Below are 13,568 nucleotides of genomic sequence, written 5' to 3' on the forward strand. Positions count from 1 at the left end.
CGTATGGCAGAATTGGTAGTGCTTCTCCATAAGGTGCGTTTTCTCGGCAAAAGACCCAAATAAGTCATCATTTTGGACTCATAATTTGGTATTCTGCTGTTATGGATACATCGCATCGATGAGTTAAACCTTATAATTTTTTTTTAAATTAGGTTATTGGGGTCTTTATTGATTTTATTTAAATGGACATTAATTTTCTATATTTTTTTAATTATTTGTGTTGATACATGAAATGAAATGCTATCAATGATGATTAATATACGTTTAAAAATATATATATAATTGAGCCATGAGGTCCAGACTTTATTTTTACACATTAAAAGGAGTCTTTTTTAATACATATTTTTTGCTTTCTTGTCGACCAAACCAGTCTTGGGTGAAAGTCAAGTGTCAAGATAAGATTTTAAGTTTAATGAGGTCACGACCTTTTTGTGCTCTTCCTTCCCGTCCCCAAACAATGAGAAAAACAATAAAATCCCAAATATACTTGAGTACAAGCAAAAATGAAAAGGAATGGTTCCCGTGGTCCTCTGTGACACATTTTCAGACCCAAAAACTCTCTCGCTGCTGTTCCAATAATGTGCAGCAGACCGTGAAACGTCTCAACCTGGAAAATAATCGGGGGCTTTTGTTCTTCTGAGGTGCCGACGGCCAGGCTCCGGCTCTCCCACCAAGCGTTCCCACGTCAAACAGAACTTCTCCAGTCATGGTTTTTGGACACAGCGCCTCATAAACACCTAAAAAACGTTTATGCTGATAATAACTACAATTCCCATGCTGGTGCTATTATTTCCATCATTTTTATAGCATGTCAAGTTTTAAAACTTGATACTTTTTGCATACAACAATAAGGTGGTCCAAGGTGAATTCATTATTTTATTGTGGTTCATTTTACTCAATTTTCAAGCCAATATGGACAAGGTTGCCATACACGTCTTTGAACGCAACTCGTTGAAAGGCACGGAAAATCAATGAATGAATAAATGATTTGACTCGAGAATGGATCAATTGTTTTCTTTTCACGGTCTAATTGCCAAAAGCGTCTATGAAAGGCATGGAAATTGAATGAATGGATAAATGATTTAACTCTACGATCTTTTCACGGCAATATGACCGAGGTTGCCAAACATGTCTTTGAACGCAACTCGTTGAACTTTGATAGTACACGAGTTAGCAAAGTGGGCGTGGCCTGAGCGCTTGACGTACAGTCTCTTTTTTTTCTTTTTTCTTCTTCTCCCCTCGAGCGGGACACGAAAGGAGCAGAAAAGCCGAAGCGACTCGCCGTTTCTTCCCCAAATAATGAGGCTTTTCGCAGCAAAAGACAGCCCGAGGTAGGCAACATTGCTAACGCGCTAACAGCTATTTCTTGGACATGCTAGCATGTCAAGTCGGCTCGGGGAAGCGTGCGCAAATTTCAGCCGTCTCAAGTGACCAAAAACTTTGGCACAAGTGCTTTCAAAGTCTTTCCTAACTTACAGGATAGCCCTACTTTTGAAAAAGTAGCATGACACTAAGCAAAAATGACTCTTAAAAACATGCTACACAAGTTCTTAGTGTACGGGTAAATAAATGTCCATTCCGACATAGTACAATTTGTTTCAACATAAACGCTACGCTTATATAATCGGTGAAAAAAGCTCGTAAATGTATATTTATGGTGTGTGAAATGAGGGAAAAAAGTAATAGGGTGTGTCAAAGTATTTGCTATAAAGTGGTTGTTTAAAGAGTAGTTAAGTGCTCACACCCAAATGTCGAAAATGCGTTAACACATGTACTAATTAACTATGAAAACCGGACCTGTTGTTGGAATGGCAACAGGTGATGAGCCAAGTAGCTTATTAGGCTTCCATATTCAATAAAGAAACGCACAAGTATGCATTTTAATCGTGTTTTGCCGACTGTGAATGAGTGATGTCAACAAACGGATTGGCTTGGTCAATAGAAGCCGATTGATAGGTAATAAGTCACGTGACTTTGCTCCATGCAGAAGAAGTCTAAGGTGAAGAAGATGGAGGACTTGTTGGCTGTCGTGATTTGGCTCGGGAGGATCTGGTTGGGCCTCATCGTCTTCCTCATCATGATCCCCGCCATGTTTGGTTTCTCGTTGGGCATCTCCGAGGCTTACATGGACTTCCTGGTCAAAATATTGGAGGTTGTCAAAAGATGAAGTCAAATTATGGCGATGTATGAATGGATGAATCTTATTTTTTTTAATGTTTTAGTGGGCCACTCTCAAGTTACAAAAGGCAAGCACTGAAGAAGCAACTCTCAAAGCGTCTACATCTAGTGGTAAGTACAAAAAGTAAACTGTTTTAAATTAAATGTGCTTTCTGATGGGTTGTTAGAGCCTGAAAAAACTCCATTTATTTTTATTAAGGGCTGTAAAACTAAAACAAAAACAAGTGGAGACGTCCAAAATAAAGACAAAGAATGAGTAATTGCACCATCTAATATTGAAAGTAGTATTCAGAGAATGTTATCAGATTAAAAAAAGGTCTGCTTTCTTCCATCCCTGATCAAAAATAGGCTAAAAATAAGAGGAACGTCATTTTAAATACATCAAAAATATAGAAATCACATTTCAGGGTTCCTAAATAAATCTGACAATTTTTTTCCAATTTTATTTTTATTGATACGCTATAAAATAGCATAATTTCCCAAAATTTAACCCTCAACATAAATAAAAAGTAACATTAACTTACAAGAAATAGAACTAACATTTGCGCAAATTCTATCAAAAACAAACAAAATCGTTTCATATTTAATACATTTTTGATTCATTAATTACAGAATTTTTGTTAAAAGTTTGTCCACAGAGGGCAGCATTCTGCAGCTTTGGAAGAGAATTCAGAATTCTTGTTGCCTGTAGTTCACATGTTAGCCACTAGAGGGCTTCCAATGCCATATGTGTTTGCTCAGATTCCCCTAGAAAATCTATTTTTGGATCCAGAGTGTTTATGACTGTCTTCTGACCAACTAATTTTCGTCCAAATGCAAGTCGTAACGCCATATTTCCTCATTTGGTTCAATTCGGGTGAAAAATGTTGAAATGGGGGTGTGACTGTTTCTATATCCAAATAATGATCTATCGCAATACGTACCAAGTAGTTTCCCAATAGGTTATCGGTCGCTATGATCTCACTAAGTATGGGTGCATGGTTTCACTGTTTATGGTCTGTTACAAAGTTGTTCTGATAAGGTTAAGGGCAAAATCCAAGATTAAAGATAAGCGCCTGGACTACAAATATTCCATGAAATCATGCCAATGTACAAAAGTGGCACGTTTTGCACACTCGTACTTTTCATGTTTCATATTTTTTGCCTCCCCAATGGCACTTCGGTGGTGTTTATGACATTTGTGTTTGTGAGCTCTGATCCAGAGGGAAGACGGCTCCATGGAGAAAGAGTTGGAAGAACTCCGACGGAGTCGACCCAAACCTCCGGACGGCGGCGATTTCACGCTTAGCGACTGTTTCTATTTCAGCCGTAGAGGAATTGAGAGCATCGTGGAGGACGAGGTATGCCTTTAAGAAGAAAAAAAAATCTTGTAAATCAATAATACTCATTGAAATTTTGATAAAGGTGACTCAGCGGTTCTCCTCGGAGGAGTTGCTGTCTTGGAATCTTTTGACCCGCACCAACAATCACTTCCAGTACATCAGCCTGAGGTTGACTCTGGTCTACTCTCTGGGCATATTTGTCCGATACTGCATTCTGGCCCCTCTCAGGTAAACTCTCATTTCATGCCAAAGGGTCATTCTTTTTTTACCCCCCAAAAATATTTTTAATGCATATTTGACCTGAAAATATATTGCCATTGCTAATTCATGGTCACAGATGAACACTTAAAAAAAATGATCAGTTCACTCATATTGACTTTGGTGGTCCAGAATTGAGCCAAAATGAGTAGGAGGTCAAAAGGTCAAATCATATTTTTGAGGCCACTGGTGTCAAAGTGGTGGCCCGGGGGCCAAATGTGGCCCGCCGCATCATTTTGTGTGGCCCGCAAAGTAAATCATCTTTGCCAACTATGTTTTAGGATCAAATTACAATGAAGAGTAGAGATGTATATTACATTTCCTGATTTTCCCTCTTTTAAATCAATCATTGAGTTTTTAGTTCAAAAATCATTTTGTAAAATCTAAAGATATATATAAAAAAACCTCAAATAAACATACATAAAATGGAGTTGACGTTAGCGCGGCCCGCCAACCAACCAGAGTCTGACACCCTAGAAAATGACATGATTGTATCTTGTGAATGGATTTTTCACAAAAATGTTGTTTTGGTTTCCATCTTTAGAATAACTCTGGCCTGCATCGGTCTGAGCTGGCTGGTTTTGGGCACGTCGGCCGTGGGGCTGCTTCCCAACCGGAGGTAGGCCGGGGGGGGGGGGGCCTCCACCTTGGTTTTCCCGCCTTCCGTTTCCAGCGCCGCCCCTTTGTTCAGGATCAAGTCGTGGCTCAGCGAGTGGGTCCACGTCATGTGCTACCGGATCTGCGCCCGAGGCCTCTCCGCCGCCATCCGTTATCACAACAGGTAAGTGGGGGAAGGCTCCGCCCCCTTTGGGCCCGGTCCTGACCCGCCCGCTTCCCCCCGGACAGGGAGAACATCCCCAGGAAAGGCGGCATCTGCGTGGCCAATCACACCTCGCCCATCGACATCGTCATCCTCTGCAACGACGCCTGCTACGCCATGGTAGGCCGCGAAATAAACCCCACGGGCGGACATCTTGGAACGCCGTCCGACCTGATTTTTTTTTTGGTGTCAGGTGGGCCAGGTCCACGGAGGTCTGATTGGGGTGGTCCAGCGGGCCATGGTGCGTTCCTGCCCCCACGTGTGGTTCGAGAGGGCCGAGATGAAAGATCGCCACCTGGTGACCAAGAGGTCAATATTTTCCCTTTTTTCTCTTTCATTCGGAAATATTGGGATTAGTCAAATGTGTACAGTAATCCCTCCATTATCGCGTCTTCATTTTTTTTTCGCTGTTAATTTTACTAATTTATTTAAAGTTCATAAAAATTTGAACATATTTTTATATATTTTTTTTTAGATTTTACAAAAAAATGGATAAAAAATTGCAATTATTGATTTAAAAGGGGGAAAATCAGGAAATATATTATACATCTATAATCTTTTAATTTGATCCTAAAAAAAATTGGGCCAAAAAAAAATGATGCGGCGAGCCAGATTTGGCCCCCGGGCCACCACTTTGACACCCGTCGTAAGCAGAAGCCACTCTTGCTACTCACACTCGGCACTGGAAAAAGAAAAAATATATTTAATAGGGGTGAGCCTACTTGTCAATTTTTCAATGATCGCGGCCATGTTTGGTCGACACGAACCGCCATTTTGGAGGGATTACTGTATGTCTACCAAACGTTTTAACCCTTTTTTTGGTTCACCTCCAGGTTGAAGGATCACGTCAATGACAAAACCAAATTACCCATATTGATATTTCCAGAGGGTGAGTTGAAACAACAGTTTTTTGGGCTATAACTGCTTATATAATTCAATGAGTACACACACTTGTCCCTTTTTGTATGTGTTTTCTTTCTGTAGGAACGTGCGTCAACAACACGTCTGTCATGATGTTTAAGAAGGGCAGTTTTGAAATTGGAGCCACCATCTACCCCGTGGCCATAAAGGTATTTCACTCTCTCTCCTTATTTTATCCGGTTACATAATTATATGTTCCTGATAATAATGAATCGTTCTACTTCACTGAGATGCATTACGATTTTTCAATGACAGCGGTCATGTTTGGACTACATCGCCATATTTGAGGCATTACTGTAGTTCCATTTCAGTGTTTCTGTATAATCCACACTTGTCATGGCAATGTTCATCCAAACGTCCTCCATTTTTTTAAATTTTTTTTTTATTCCCCCCTTTTTCAGTACGACCCGAAATTTGGCGACGCCTTCTGGAACAGTTCCAAGTACAGCATGGTCAGCTACCTCCTGAGAATGATGACCAGCTGGGCTCTGGTCTGCAACGTGTGGTATCTCCCCGCCATGCATCAGCAGGTGCGTCGCCATCTTCCTCGCCATAAATCGTAGAATCTGCCTCATCATTCCGGCTCTTCCGGCACCGCAGGAGGGGGAAGACGCCGTCCAATTTGCCAACAGGGTCAAGTCGGCCATCGCTCACCAGGGCGGACTGCTGGACCTGCAATGGTGAGAAAGATCCATTTTTATGGGGAGCGATTGCTCTCAAAATTACTCTCACAAATGCAATATACCCAAATATATTTATTTTAGCTTTTTTTAAATATATTTTTTAGATTTTACAGAATTATTTTTGAACTAAAAACACAGAAAAAATTATTTAAAAATTATAATTATTGATTTAACAGGGGGGGAATCAGGAAATTTAATATACATCATAATTAGATTTTTTTAAAATAAATGGATGGAAAGAACTGGATTAAAACCCCTGAAATTTCCATTTTTTTATAGATCTAAAACAAGCTTTTTATAAAATATATTTTTAGATTTGACAAAATGATTTTTGAACTAAAAACACAGAAAAAAATGATTAAAAAATGACAATTATTAATTTAAAATAGAAAGTCGCCACTCATGATTGATTTCCCCGGGCCGCACAAAATGAGGCGGCGGGCCAGATTTGGCCCCCGGGCCAGCACTTTGACACCTGTGCGGTAAGTGGTTCAAAGCACCAGTGAAGGAATAGTAACGCTGTGATTGTCTTGCAGGGACGGAGGCCTGAAACGAGCCAAGGTCAAAGAGTCCTACAAGGAGGAGCAGCAGAAGCAGTACAGCCACGTGGTGGTCAGAGACGACAGTGACTGACCCCGACCGGACCGGACCGGACCAAACCGGACTGGACTGGACTACAGGTGCAATACGCTAGTCAACTTGGGGTGGCTCAGCTCACAAAGTATTGCGCACGTTAAATATTCTGCTGGATGGAGTGCGTAGATGATGATGGACGCACTCTGATATTCATGTGCTGCTTGTCTTGTTTGTTGTTTTGTTTTTTCTTTGATAAAGTTTACCTCGCCACACTGTCCCTGTCCCACGTTTTCCGTTACATTGACACATTCGCCTGCGCTCCTTTTCCAATTCAAGTGCTGTAAACTTCCCCCAAAAATAAGAACAAATCATTTTGAATGGCAAACTTTTTTTATTTTTTGGAGGCATTTAAAGTAGAACACACAGATGAGACTTTTTACTGGGCCGAGCAACTTTTGCGTCCGGGCCGTCTTCTGTCTGAGCTCCATTTTCTCCGCCTGAAAACAAACGCGTTTAAATGGACTAAATCCGTCATGAATTTGGATTTTTGAGGGTGATTTTACTTGAAGGCTCCTGACGGGCTTCTTTTTCCTGAAACGTCAACGGTAACTTGACTGTTGATTGGCAAGACGTTATAACAAGAAAACGACCTTGAAGGCATGTCCTACCTGGCTTTTGCGTCTTAGTTTTCTGCCGCTTTGTTTCAAATACCTGCAAGATGAGGACATTAGAAAAGTATCAGGTGGCGTTTAGCATCTTTGCCGTGGACTTTCCCCACCGTTGCAGATACGAGTCGTCCCATTTGGCCGTCTTCTTGAGCGCGGCGCCGTCTGACGATCCCGCGTCCACTCGGCCCGACGCCCCGGATGCGATCGGCATCTCCGCTGGCGCTCATTTGGGGGGGCCGATGGGTCCCGTCGTCACCATTTTTAAACGCGACCTTTCCTATTTTGGCCGGGGAACTAGCAAAAAAAACAACAAATGTCGGCTCGGACTGGGAGCTTTGGTTTGTTGTGGAATCCGTGGCAACGGTCGGGGCGGCTGGAATGGGGGGCGTTGAGGGGATTTGGGGTGAATCTGACAACTATTTGCGTTGTCATGGTGACCCAAACCATCTGGCTGATAATATTTTATTTTCAAATAACAAATCACTGAATCCATACTGCTTATGTATGTATATATTTATATGAAATTTAAATTGGCTTTCAATTGGATGTTATGCATTTTATTTTTTTCATGTGGTCTTTAATCAGGAGCCAATCATTCTTTTGGCCTCAATTTAATAACAACGTTGCTTGGTCTTATTAAATAAATCCAAATTATTGTATTTTTCAATTTTTCAAAAAAATGTTGGTGAATTGATAGACAAGTAAAATATGTACATTTGATTTAAAATAGTCTTTTGAATATAGCTCAAGATTTTCTTGTCAATTAGTGTATTAAAACGATGAAAATTCAAACATTTTTTATACAATTTATTTTATAAGTATGATAGAGCTCTTCCTAAAATCCACAAACAAAATGTTATGCCATCATCAGGGATGGAAGAAAAAAATAGAAGTTAGGGTGGGAAAAAGGACACAAAGATGGTGCCCGGTCTTTTGTTTTTCTTTTTTTCCCCTGATAGAGTTCTAGGTAGGCCTTTAGGACTCTCCAGGACTCTCCAGGACTCTCCAGGACTCTCCAGGACTCTCCAGGACTCTTCAGGACTCTTCCTTCTCGTCTCCGTGGGTGATGATGTAGCAGAGAGACTTGTAGTCGATGTTCCCCGTGGGATCCATGGGAGCCAGCGTCAAGGCCTGATCCACCTAGCACAACCGTGCCACGCTCAATATGGAGGTCAAAGTTCAACAAACCAATACACTCGCTAGTTGGCACTTTTTTGTCAAAAAATGTACAATGTCACCCACAAAAAAACCACCAGCTCACCTCATCGGCCGTGAACCTATCGGCCTGGTTCATCAATAAGCGTCGGAATCTAGACCGGAAGAAGGCGGGATCGAGCTTGAACCTTTGAGGGGAGGGGCATCGATGTCAACACGCCCACATGGAGAACTTACTCTTCCTTGTTGACGAATCCCGTGGCGTTGGGGTCGAAGAGCTTGAAGGCGGCTAAGATGGTGTCTTCCGGATCGGTCCCTGCAAAGCCCAACCAACCAGTGAGAGGTGGGCGTGGCCTAACCTTAAGCCGGACGGACTCTCACCGTTGAGTTTCTCGCCAAACAGAGACAGGAAGACGGTGAAGTTGATGGGACCTTTGCCCTCGTTTAACATCTCGTCCAGCTCTTCGTCCTTGACGTTCAGTTTTCCTGACAAACGTAGGGGAACATTTGTGGACTTTCATGCAGTTCTCCCGTCTGAACGTTAGGGGGCGATAGTGAGATTCTGATTTAGCGATAGGAACGGCAAGCTAACGTAAAATTAGTCAACTGATGGACTTTTAAATTCTGAAGAAAGATAAGAAGGACTTTTAAAAGCAATTTAGATATCAAAAGATGAAATGTTGAGCCTACCCAGTTGCGCATAGGTTTCCTTGAGGTCTTGTTTCTTGATCACGCCGTCTCTGTCCTGGTCAATGCAACCAAAAGCCTATGCGGGTGCGGTTAGCGTTAGCGCTAGCATTAGAAAGGAACTCAAATCAAGCTCATTTCTCAACCGTTTTCAAGTCTCACCTCCTTGAACTCTTGGATCTGCGACTGCTCAAACATGGAGAAAACATTGGAGCAGGTCTTCTGCGCCCCCCTTTGCCTCTTATTGGACGCTTTCTTGCTGGCCTGCCACGGGACCCCCGTCAAACGCCATCAAACCCCGTCAAATGGCGTATTCTCTCGGCCTGATTGGGTCACTTACCATGTCTGCCTTGGCACTCCGCCGTGGATTCCCGAGCGAGACCCCACCCCACGCCCGCTACGTCCTATATACGCCCGCCAACCTTATCTCCCGCCTCCCATAATAACCCGTGGCAAGACCGCCGACCCCTTACATGGTCGTGACTGGTGAAAGGATTTGATAAGAGGAGAGGCAGGATTCCTGCTGATATGCCCAGTCACAAGTGAGCCTTGACGTATGGCAGGCCTGGCTAAATTTTGCACTTTGGATTCTTTCCAGGGGTGCCTAAACTTTCCTTGCTCCGAAGTAACTTTTCCAGGATCACACTTACTGCAATGTACCTTTTTTTCCCAGAACACGGATTATGCTGCCGTCCCATCACCACCAGAGGGCAATAAATTGAAGCGTGTACTACTTGAAGTGTCCAAGATCAATGGAACGCTTGACGAACAGTATAGTACGTCCTGCAATACGAGTATTACACGTCCCAATCCAGCCACGATGGCCTGGATCAAATCTTATTCTCAAGCCATCGACCAATAGAAGCTAGGTGATCTACATATGTAGCGCCCCCTGCTGTAATAAATGTGAACTGAGTCAACATGCAATTTTTGGCCTTTTAATGTGTCCACCCGAGCACGTTACTGTACAAACATAACGTAACATCACACTTTTTGCAGGAATGGACGCCAGCCAAAGAGTTGGTCCAATCAAATCAAGTCTTCAAAAGTCCGCCTTTCACCGCGTCATGATGGTGGCGGCCATCTTGCAAGCCACGGCGGAGATGAGCGCCGCCCCCCGACCGCTCCCTTCTTCCGATTGGACGAAGGTAATCTGGCAGCGCGGCGTCAGCTCCCGCACGATGTGGTGGAAGCGGTCCCGGAAACTGCGCTGCCGCAAACAAAAACGGGTCAAACGGCGAGCCGGGACGGGCCCAGCCGGGTGGGCGGGGCCAGTGGATAATAAACTCAAAGCTCTGACCACGGGTGCAGCTTGTAGACGGAGCCGTCCACGCCCACCGTGATGTCCAGGGCCTCCAGGCCGCGGCGCTCTCGCATCAGGTTGATGACGCCGGCCAGACCGGCGCCGCACATGTGGGCGGAGCGAGTGGACACGCTCTCGCAGACCAGAGCCACGATGTCGCAGTCCAGCTCGCTGGGCGGGACGCCCAGGGACGACAGGATGTTGTAGATGTGCTTGCGGTCGCCCGAATCGCTGCGAGAAAGGCCGGCTCAGGTGGGCCACGGCAAATCTGATTGGTCCGCTGAAAAGGCGCTCACCTTTCCACCTGCGAGACGTGCCTGGTCTCGAAGCTGCCGCGAGCCTTGAGGGCGTCGGAGGCCTGTCCGTTGAAGAGCAGGTTCTCCTTGACCAGCTTCATCATGAGAAGCCGGGCCAGCTCGCCCATGTACTTGCCGCTGATCATCTTCTCAAAGCTGCCGGGCGACAAAAAAGAGACAAGGCAAACAGCCATTCCATTAGGCCCGCTCGTTAACACACTGTCGCTCGTCGCCCTGGGCAACCGACCTAAAAAAAATCAAAGGGCCCGGCTCACGGGTGTCAAAGTGGCGGCCCGGGGGCCAAATGTGGCCCGCCGCATCATTTTGTGCGGCCCGGGAGAGTCAATGATGACTCCTGACTTTCTGTTTTAGGATCAAATTCAAATGAAGAGTAGAGATGTATATTACGTTTCCTAATTTCCCCCCTTTTTAATAAATAATTGCCATTTTTTAATCTTTTTTTTTCAGTTTTTAGTTCAAAAGACATCATTGGCCTGGCCTGAGATTTTTGGAGAGAGCTGACCCATCGCGGTAAGGCACCGTCTTTTTTTAATCCACTTATTTCGTACTGTACCATACCACTAATTATTATTTTGCTCATTCCTTGACAGAATTTAGCACAGGATTCACGCCGGACGCCCTTAAGGCAAGGACCCGACCTGGCCACCCTTCTTGAAGCAACCCAAATTGAAAAACCGCCGCCCCCCCTTCCGGACTCACAGTTGGCGCCCGGGATTGACCGAGTTCTCGTCCACCACCCTGTCGTACTCCAGCCGGAAGTCTTCCAGCTCGCCGTGATCTCCGAAGGCCCCCCACTCGGTGTTGACGCACATGCGGCCCTCCTCGCCTTCTGCCAGCTCCACCGTCCTCATCTCCTCCATGTAGCAGGCGTTGCAACCCGTCCCTGGCCAGGCGGGTTTGACGGTGGAATCGTAGAAAAGGGGGGCCAGGGCGGGACCCCCAGCGGGACCCCCAACGGGACCCCCAACGGGACCCCCAACGGGACCCCCCAACGGGACCCCCCAGCGGGACGCTTACCGACAATCATCCCCACTTCGCAGCTGCGGTCCTCGTAGTAACAGGAAATCATGGTGGCCACCGTGTCGTTGACCATGGCCACCACGTCCATCTCCATATCCTTGACGGCGGAAGACAGAGACAAACTCAATGAATTAGTCCGCAAAGGGGGTACCACATCTGACTGCAATCCACAGACTACCGTATTGACCTGCATCAAAGCCCCATATGTGAGTAAATACATATATACCGTATTTTCACAACTATAAGGTACAGCGTCAATGAATGACACATTTAATTTTGTTCCATATATAAGGCGCAATGGATTATAAGGCGCCCTGTCTATTTTGGACAAAATTTAAGACTTTGAAGTGTGCCTTATATTCGTCCAAGGAATGGTCACCCACAAGGATGAGGACAAACCAGGTGGTGTACGTACCCCTCGTCTTTTGATGGCGTCTCTCAGCAAGCCCACCACGTTGTTGCCCTCGGCCCCGGAAGCCTTGAAACCTTTGGTCCAGTTGAGCAGGATTCCCTGCAGGAGAAGAAAATGTCTGTCAGAAAAAAAGGCGCTAGACGGCCTGACGGCGAGTCGCCAGCCTACTTTGTCGATGTCCTCGTGGCGCACCGGGAAGGAAAAGGTGAAGCCCAGGGGGAGCTTTTTGTGCTTGATGTGGTGCCGCTCTAAAAAGTCCGACATGCACTCGGCGATGTAATCAAACAGCTGCAGAAAAAAAAAACGGCCAGGAAGCAAATCAAATTTAGAGACATTCTAAAGAACCTCACCATCTCGGCCGTCCCCGTCATGGCGTCCTCGGGAATGGAGTACATCTGGTTCTTGGTCTCCACTTTCCAACTCATTTCCTGGTCCGCTCCCACCTTGACCAGCATGACGCGGAAGTTGGTGCCCCCCAGATCCAGGGCCAGGAAGTCGCCCACCTCTGAGACACGGGGGTGCTTGAGCAAACGGAAGGACGGACAGACCGGCGGCGACGCATACCTGATCCCTCGGGGGTGGAGCAAACGTAAGTGGGCAACATCTTGACGCTGGCCTCCTGGTGCGTCTCCAGACGCAAGCCTCTGTCCATTTCTCGCCGCAACCTCTTCATGATCAGCTCCAGCTCGTCCGTCTGCAGCCTGAACTCGGACAGGATTTCGTCGACCTGCGGGCCCACACCTTCAAAGCGTCCACCGGGCCGATCTGGGCCCACCAAAGTGCTTCCCTTGCAATCGGGTCATTCAACACGCCACCAAACTTGACATATGGTCCAATAGTTTTCCCACCCCGGCCTATTGCCCATCAAAAATGTCATGACATTCATTCATTGCTTTTCCCCTGCCGTTTATCCTGTCAAAAAGGCAGAATATGCCATAGACTGGTCGCAGCTCAAAAATAGACCACACAAAGAGACGACCATTGCGGGAATTGAGCCATCAGCCAGCCAGTGAAGGTCCAACATCTCACAGACATTTATACAGAAGGATGGACATATGAAAAACAAAATGTCCACCTACCTTATCCATTGTAGGGTGACAAGGACGTCCTCATCGGTACGTTGCCGCTCACCAAAGATTCCCTTCAATTGGAACTGTTCTAGTCTTAAAGTGTTAAACTTGCAGGTTTTTTAGGACATTATGAACAGCAAGAAATCCAACAACGACAATGTCAAAAAAGCATCTTCTT

The 13,568-nt window shown here is 45.3% G+C and overlaps 3 protein-coding genes and 1 long non-coding RNA gene across 4 annotated transcripts; 1 reads left to right on the forward strand and 3 right to left on the reverse strand.

Moving 5' to 3' along the window:
- The first annotated feature begins 1,171 nt into the window (after window positions 1-1,171).
- On the forward strand, window positions 1,172-7,033 carry agpat9l (1-acylglycerol-3-phosphate O-acyltransferase 9, like). The gene is made up of 14 exons (XM_077715779.1): window positions 1,172-1,331; window positions 1,988-2,152; window positions 2,223-2,289; window positions 3,370-3,518; window positions 3,583-3,728; window positions 4,303-4,377; window positions 4,450-4,539; window positions 4,605-4,698; window positions 4,772-4,887; window positions 5,412-5,467; window positions 5,563-5,648; window positions 5,901-6,029; window positions 6,100-6,179; window positions 6,719-7,033. Exons 2-14 carry the CDS (start codon window positions 2,009-2,011, stop codon window positions 6,813-6,815), a joined length of 1,329 nt encoding a protein of 442 aa, XP_077571905.1. The 5' UTR covers window positions 1,172-1,331; window positions 1,988-2,008; the 3' UTR covers window positions 6,816-7,033.
- Window positions 7,034-7,166: 133 nt separating this feature from the next.
- Window positions 7,167-7,766, reverse strand: LOC144195711 (uncharacterized). Its single transcript, XR_013326144.1, has 4 exons — window positions 7,537-7,766; window positions 7,427-7,469; window positions 7,322-7,349; window positions 7,167-7,255 (listed from the first exon to the last, which is right to left on the reverse strand). It is a non-coding gene; the product is annotated as an uncharacterized LOC144195711 (long non-coding RNA).
- A 695-nt stretch (window positions 7,767-8,461) lies between these two features.
- myl7 (myosin, light chain 7, regulatory) lies at window positions 8,462-9,526 on the reverse strand. Its single transcript, XM_077714884.1, has 6 exons — window positions 9,431-9,526; window positions 9,272-9,347; window positions 8,963-9,067; window positions 8,819-8,897; window positions 8,688-8,736; window positions 8,462-8,566 (listed from the first exon to the last, which is right to left on the reverse strand). The coding sequence occupies exons 1-6, from the start codon at window positions 9,464-9,466 to the stop codon at window positions 8,462-8,464; spliced, it is 450 nt and encodes a 149-aa protein (XP_077571010.1). The 5' UTR covers window positions 9,467-9,526.
- Window positions 9,527-10,263: 737 nt separating this feature from the next.
- gck (glucokinase (hexokinase 4)) lies at window positions 10,264-13,540 on the reverse strand. Its single transcript, XM_077715777.1, has 10 exons — window positions 13,400-13,540; window positions 12,885-13,047; window positions 12,671-12,825; window positions 12,489-12,608; window positions 12,324-12,419; window positions 11,906-12,005; window positions 11,588-11,771; window positions 10,868-11,023; window positions 10,569-10,802; window positions 10,264-10,473 (listed from the first exon to the last, which is right to left on the reverse strand). Exons 1-10 carry the CDS (start codon window positions 13,406-13,408, stop codon window positions 10,326-10,328), a joined length of 1,365 nt encoding a protein of 454 aa, XP_077571903.1. The 5' UTR covers window positions 13,409-13,540; the 3' UTR covers window positions 10,264-10,325.
- Window positions 13,541-13,568: the final 28 nt, after the last annotated feature.

The sequence above is a fragment of the Stigmatopora nigra genome, chromosome 4 (assembly GCF_051989575.1).
Source record: "Stigmatopora nigra isolate UIUO_SnigA chromosome 4, RoL_Snig_1.1, whole genome shotgun sequence".
NCBI lineage: Eukaryota > Metazoa > Chordata > Actinopteri > Syngnathiformes > Syngnathidae > Stigmatopora > Stigmatopora nigra.

Excerpts from the sequence above, each read along its gene's own strand:
- agpat9l (XM_077715779.1), top strand. The coding sequence starts at position 2,009 with ATGGAGGACTTGTTGGCTGTCGTGATTTGGCTCGGGAGGATCTGGTTG. Across the intron at positions 4,888-5,411 it reads CGCCACCTGGTGACCAAGAG|GTTGAAGGATCACGTCAATG; the intron begins GTCAATATTTTC and ends GTTCACCTCCAG. Across the intron at positions 6,180-6,718 it reads GGACTGCTGGACCTGCAATG|GGACGGAGGCCTGAAACGAG; the intron begins GTGAGAAAGATC and ends ATTGTCTTGCAG.
- myl7 (XM_077714884.1), bottom strand. The coding sequence starts at position 9,466 with ATGTTTGAGCAGTCGCAGATCCAAGAGTTCAAGGAG. Across the intron at positions 8,898-8,962 it reads GTTTGGCGAGAAACTCAACG|GGACCGATCCGGAAGACACC; the intron begins GTGAGAGTCCGT and ends TGGGCTTTGCAG. Across the intron at positions 8,737-8,818 it reads GGATTCGTCAACAAGGAAGA|ATTCCGACGCTTATTGATGA; the intron begins GTAAGTTCTCCA and ends CTTCCGGTCTAG.
- gck (XM_077715777.1), bottom strand. Across the intron at positions 12,826-12,884 it reads CTCCACCCCCGAGGGATCAG|AGGTGGGCGACTTCCTGGCC; the intron begins GTATGCGTCGCC and ends CCCGTGTCTCAG. Across the intron at positions 12,006-12,323 it reads ACGCCATCAAAAGACGAGGG|GATATGGAGATGGACGTGGT; the intron begins GTACGTACACCA and ends TCCGCCGTCAAG.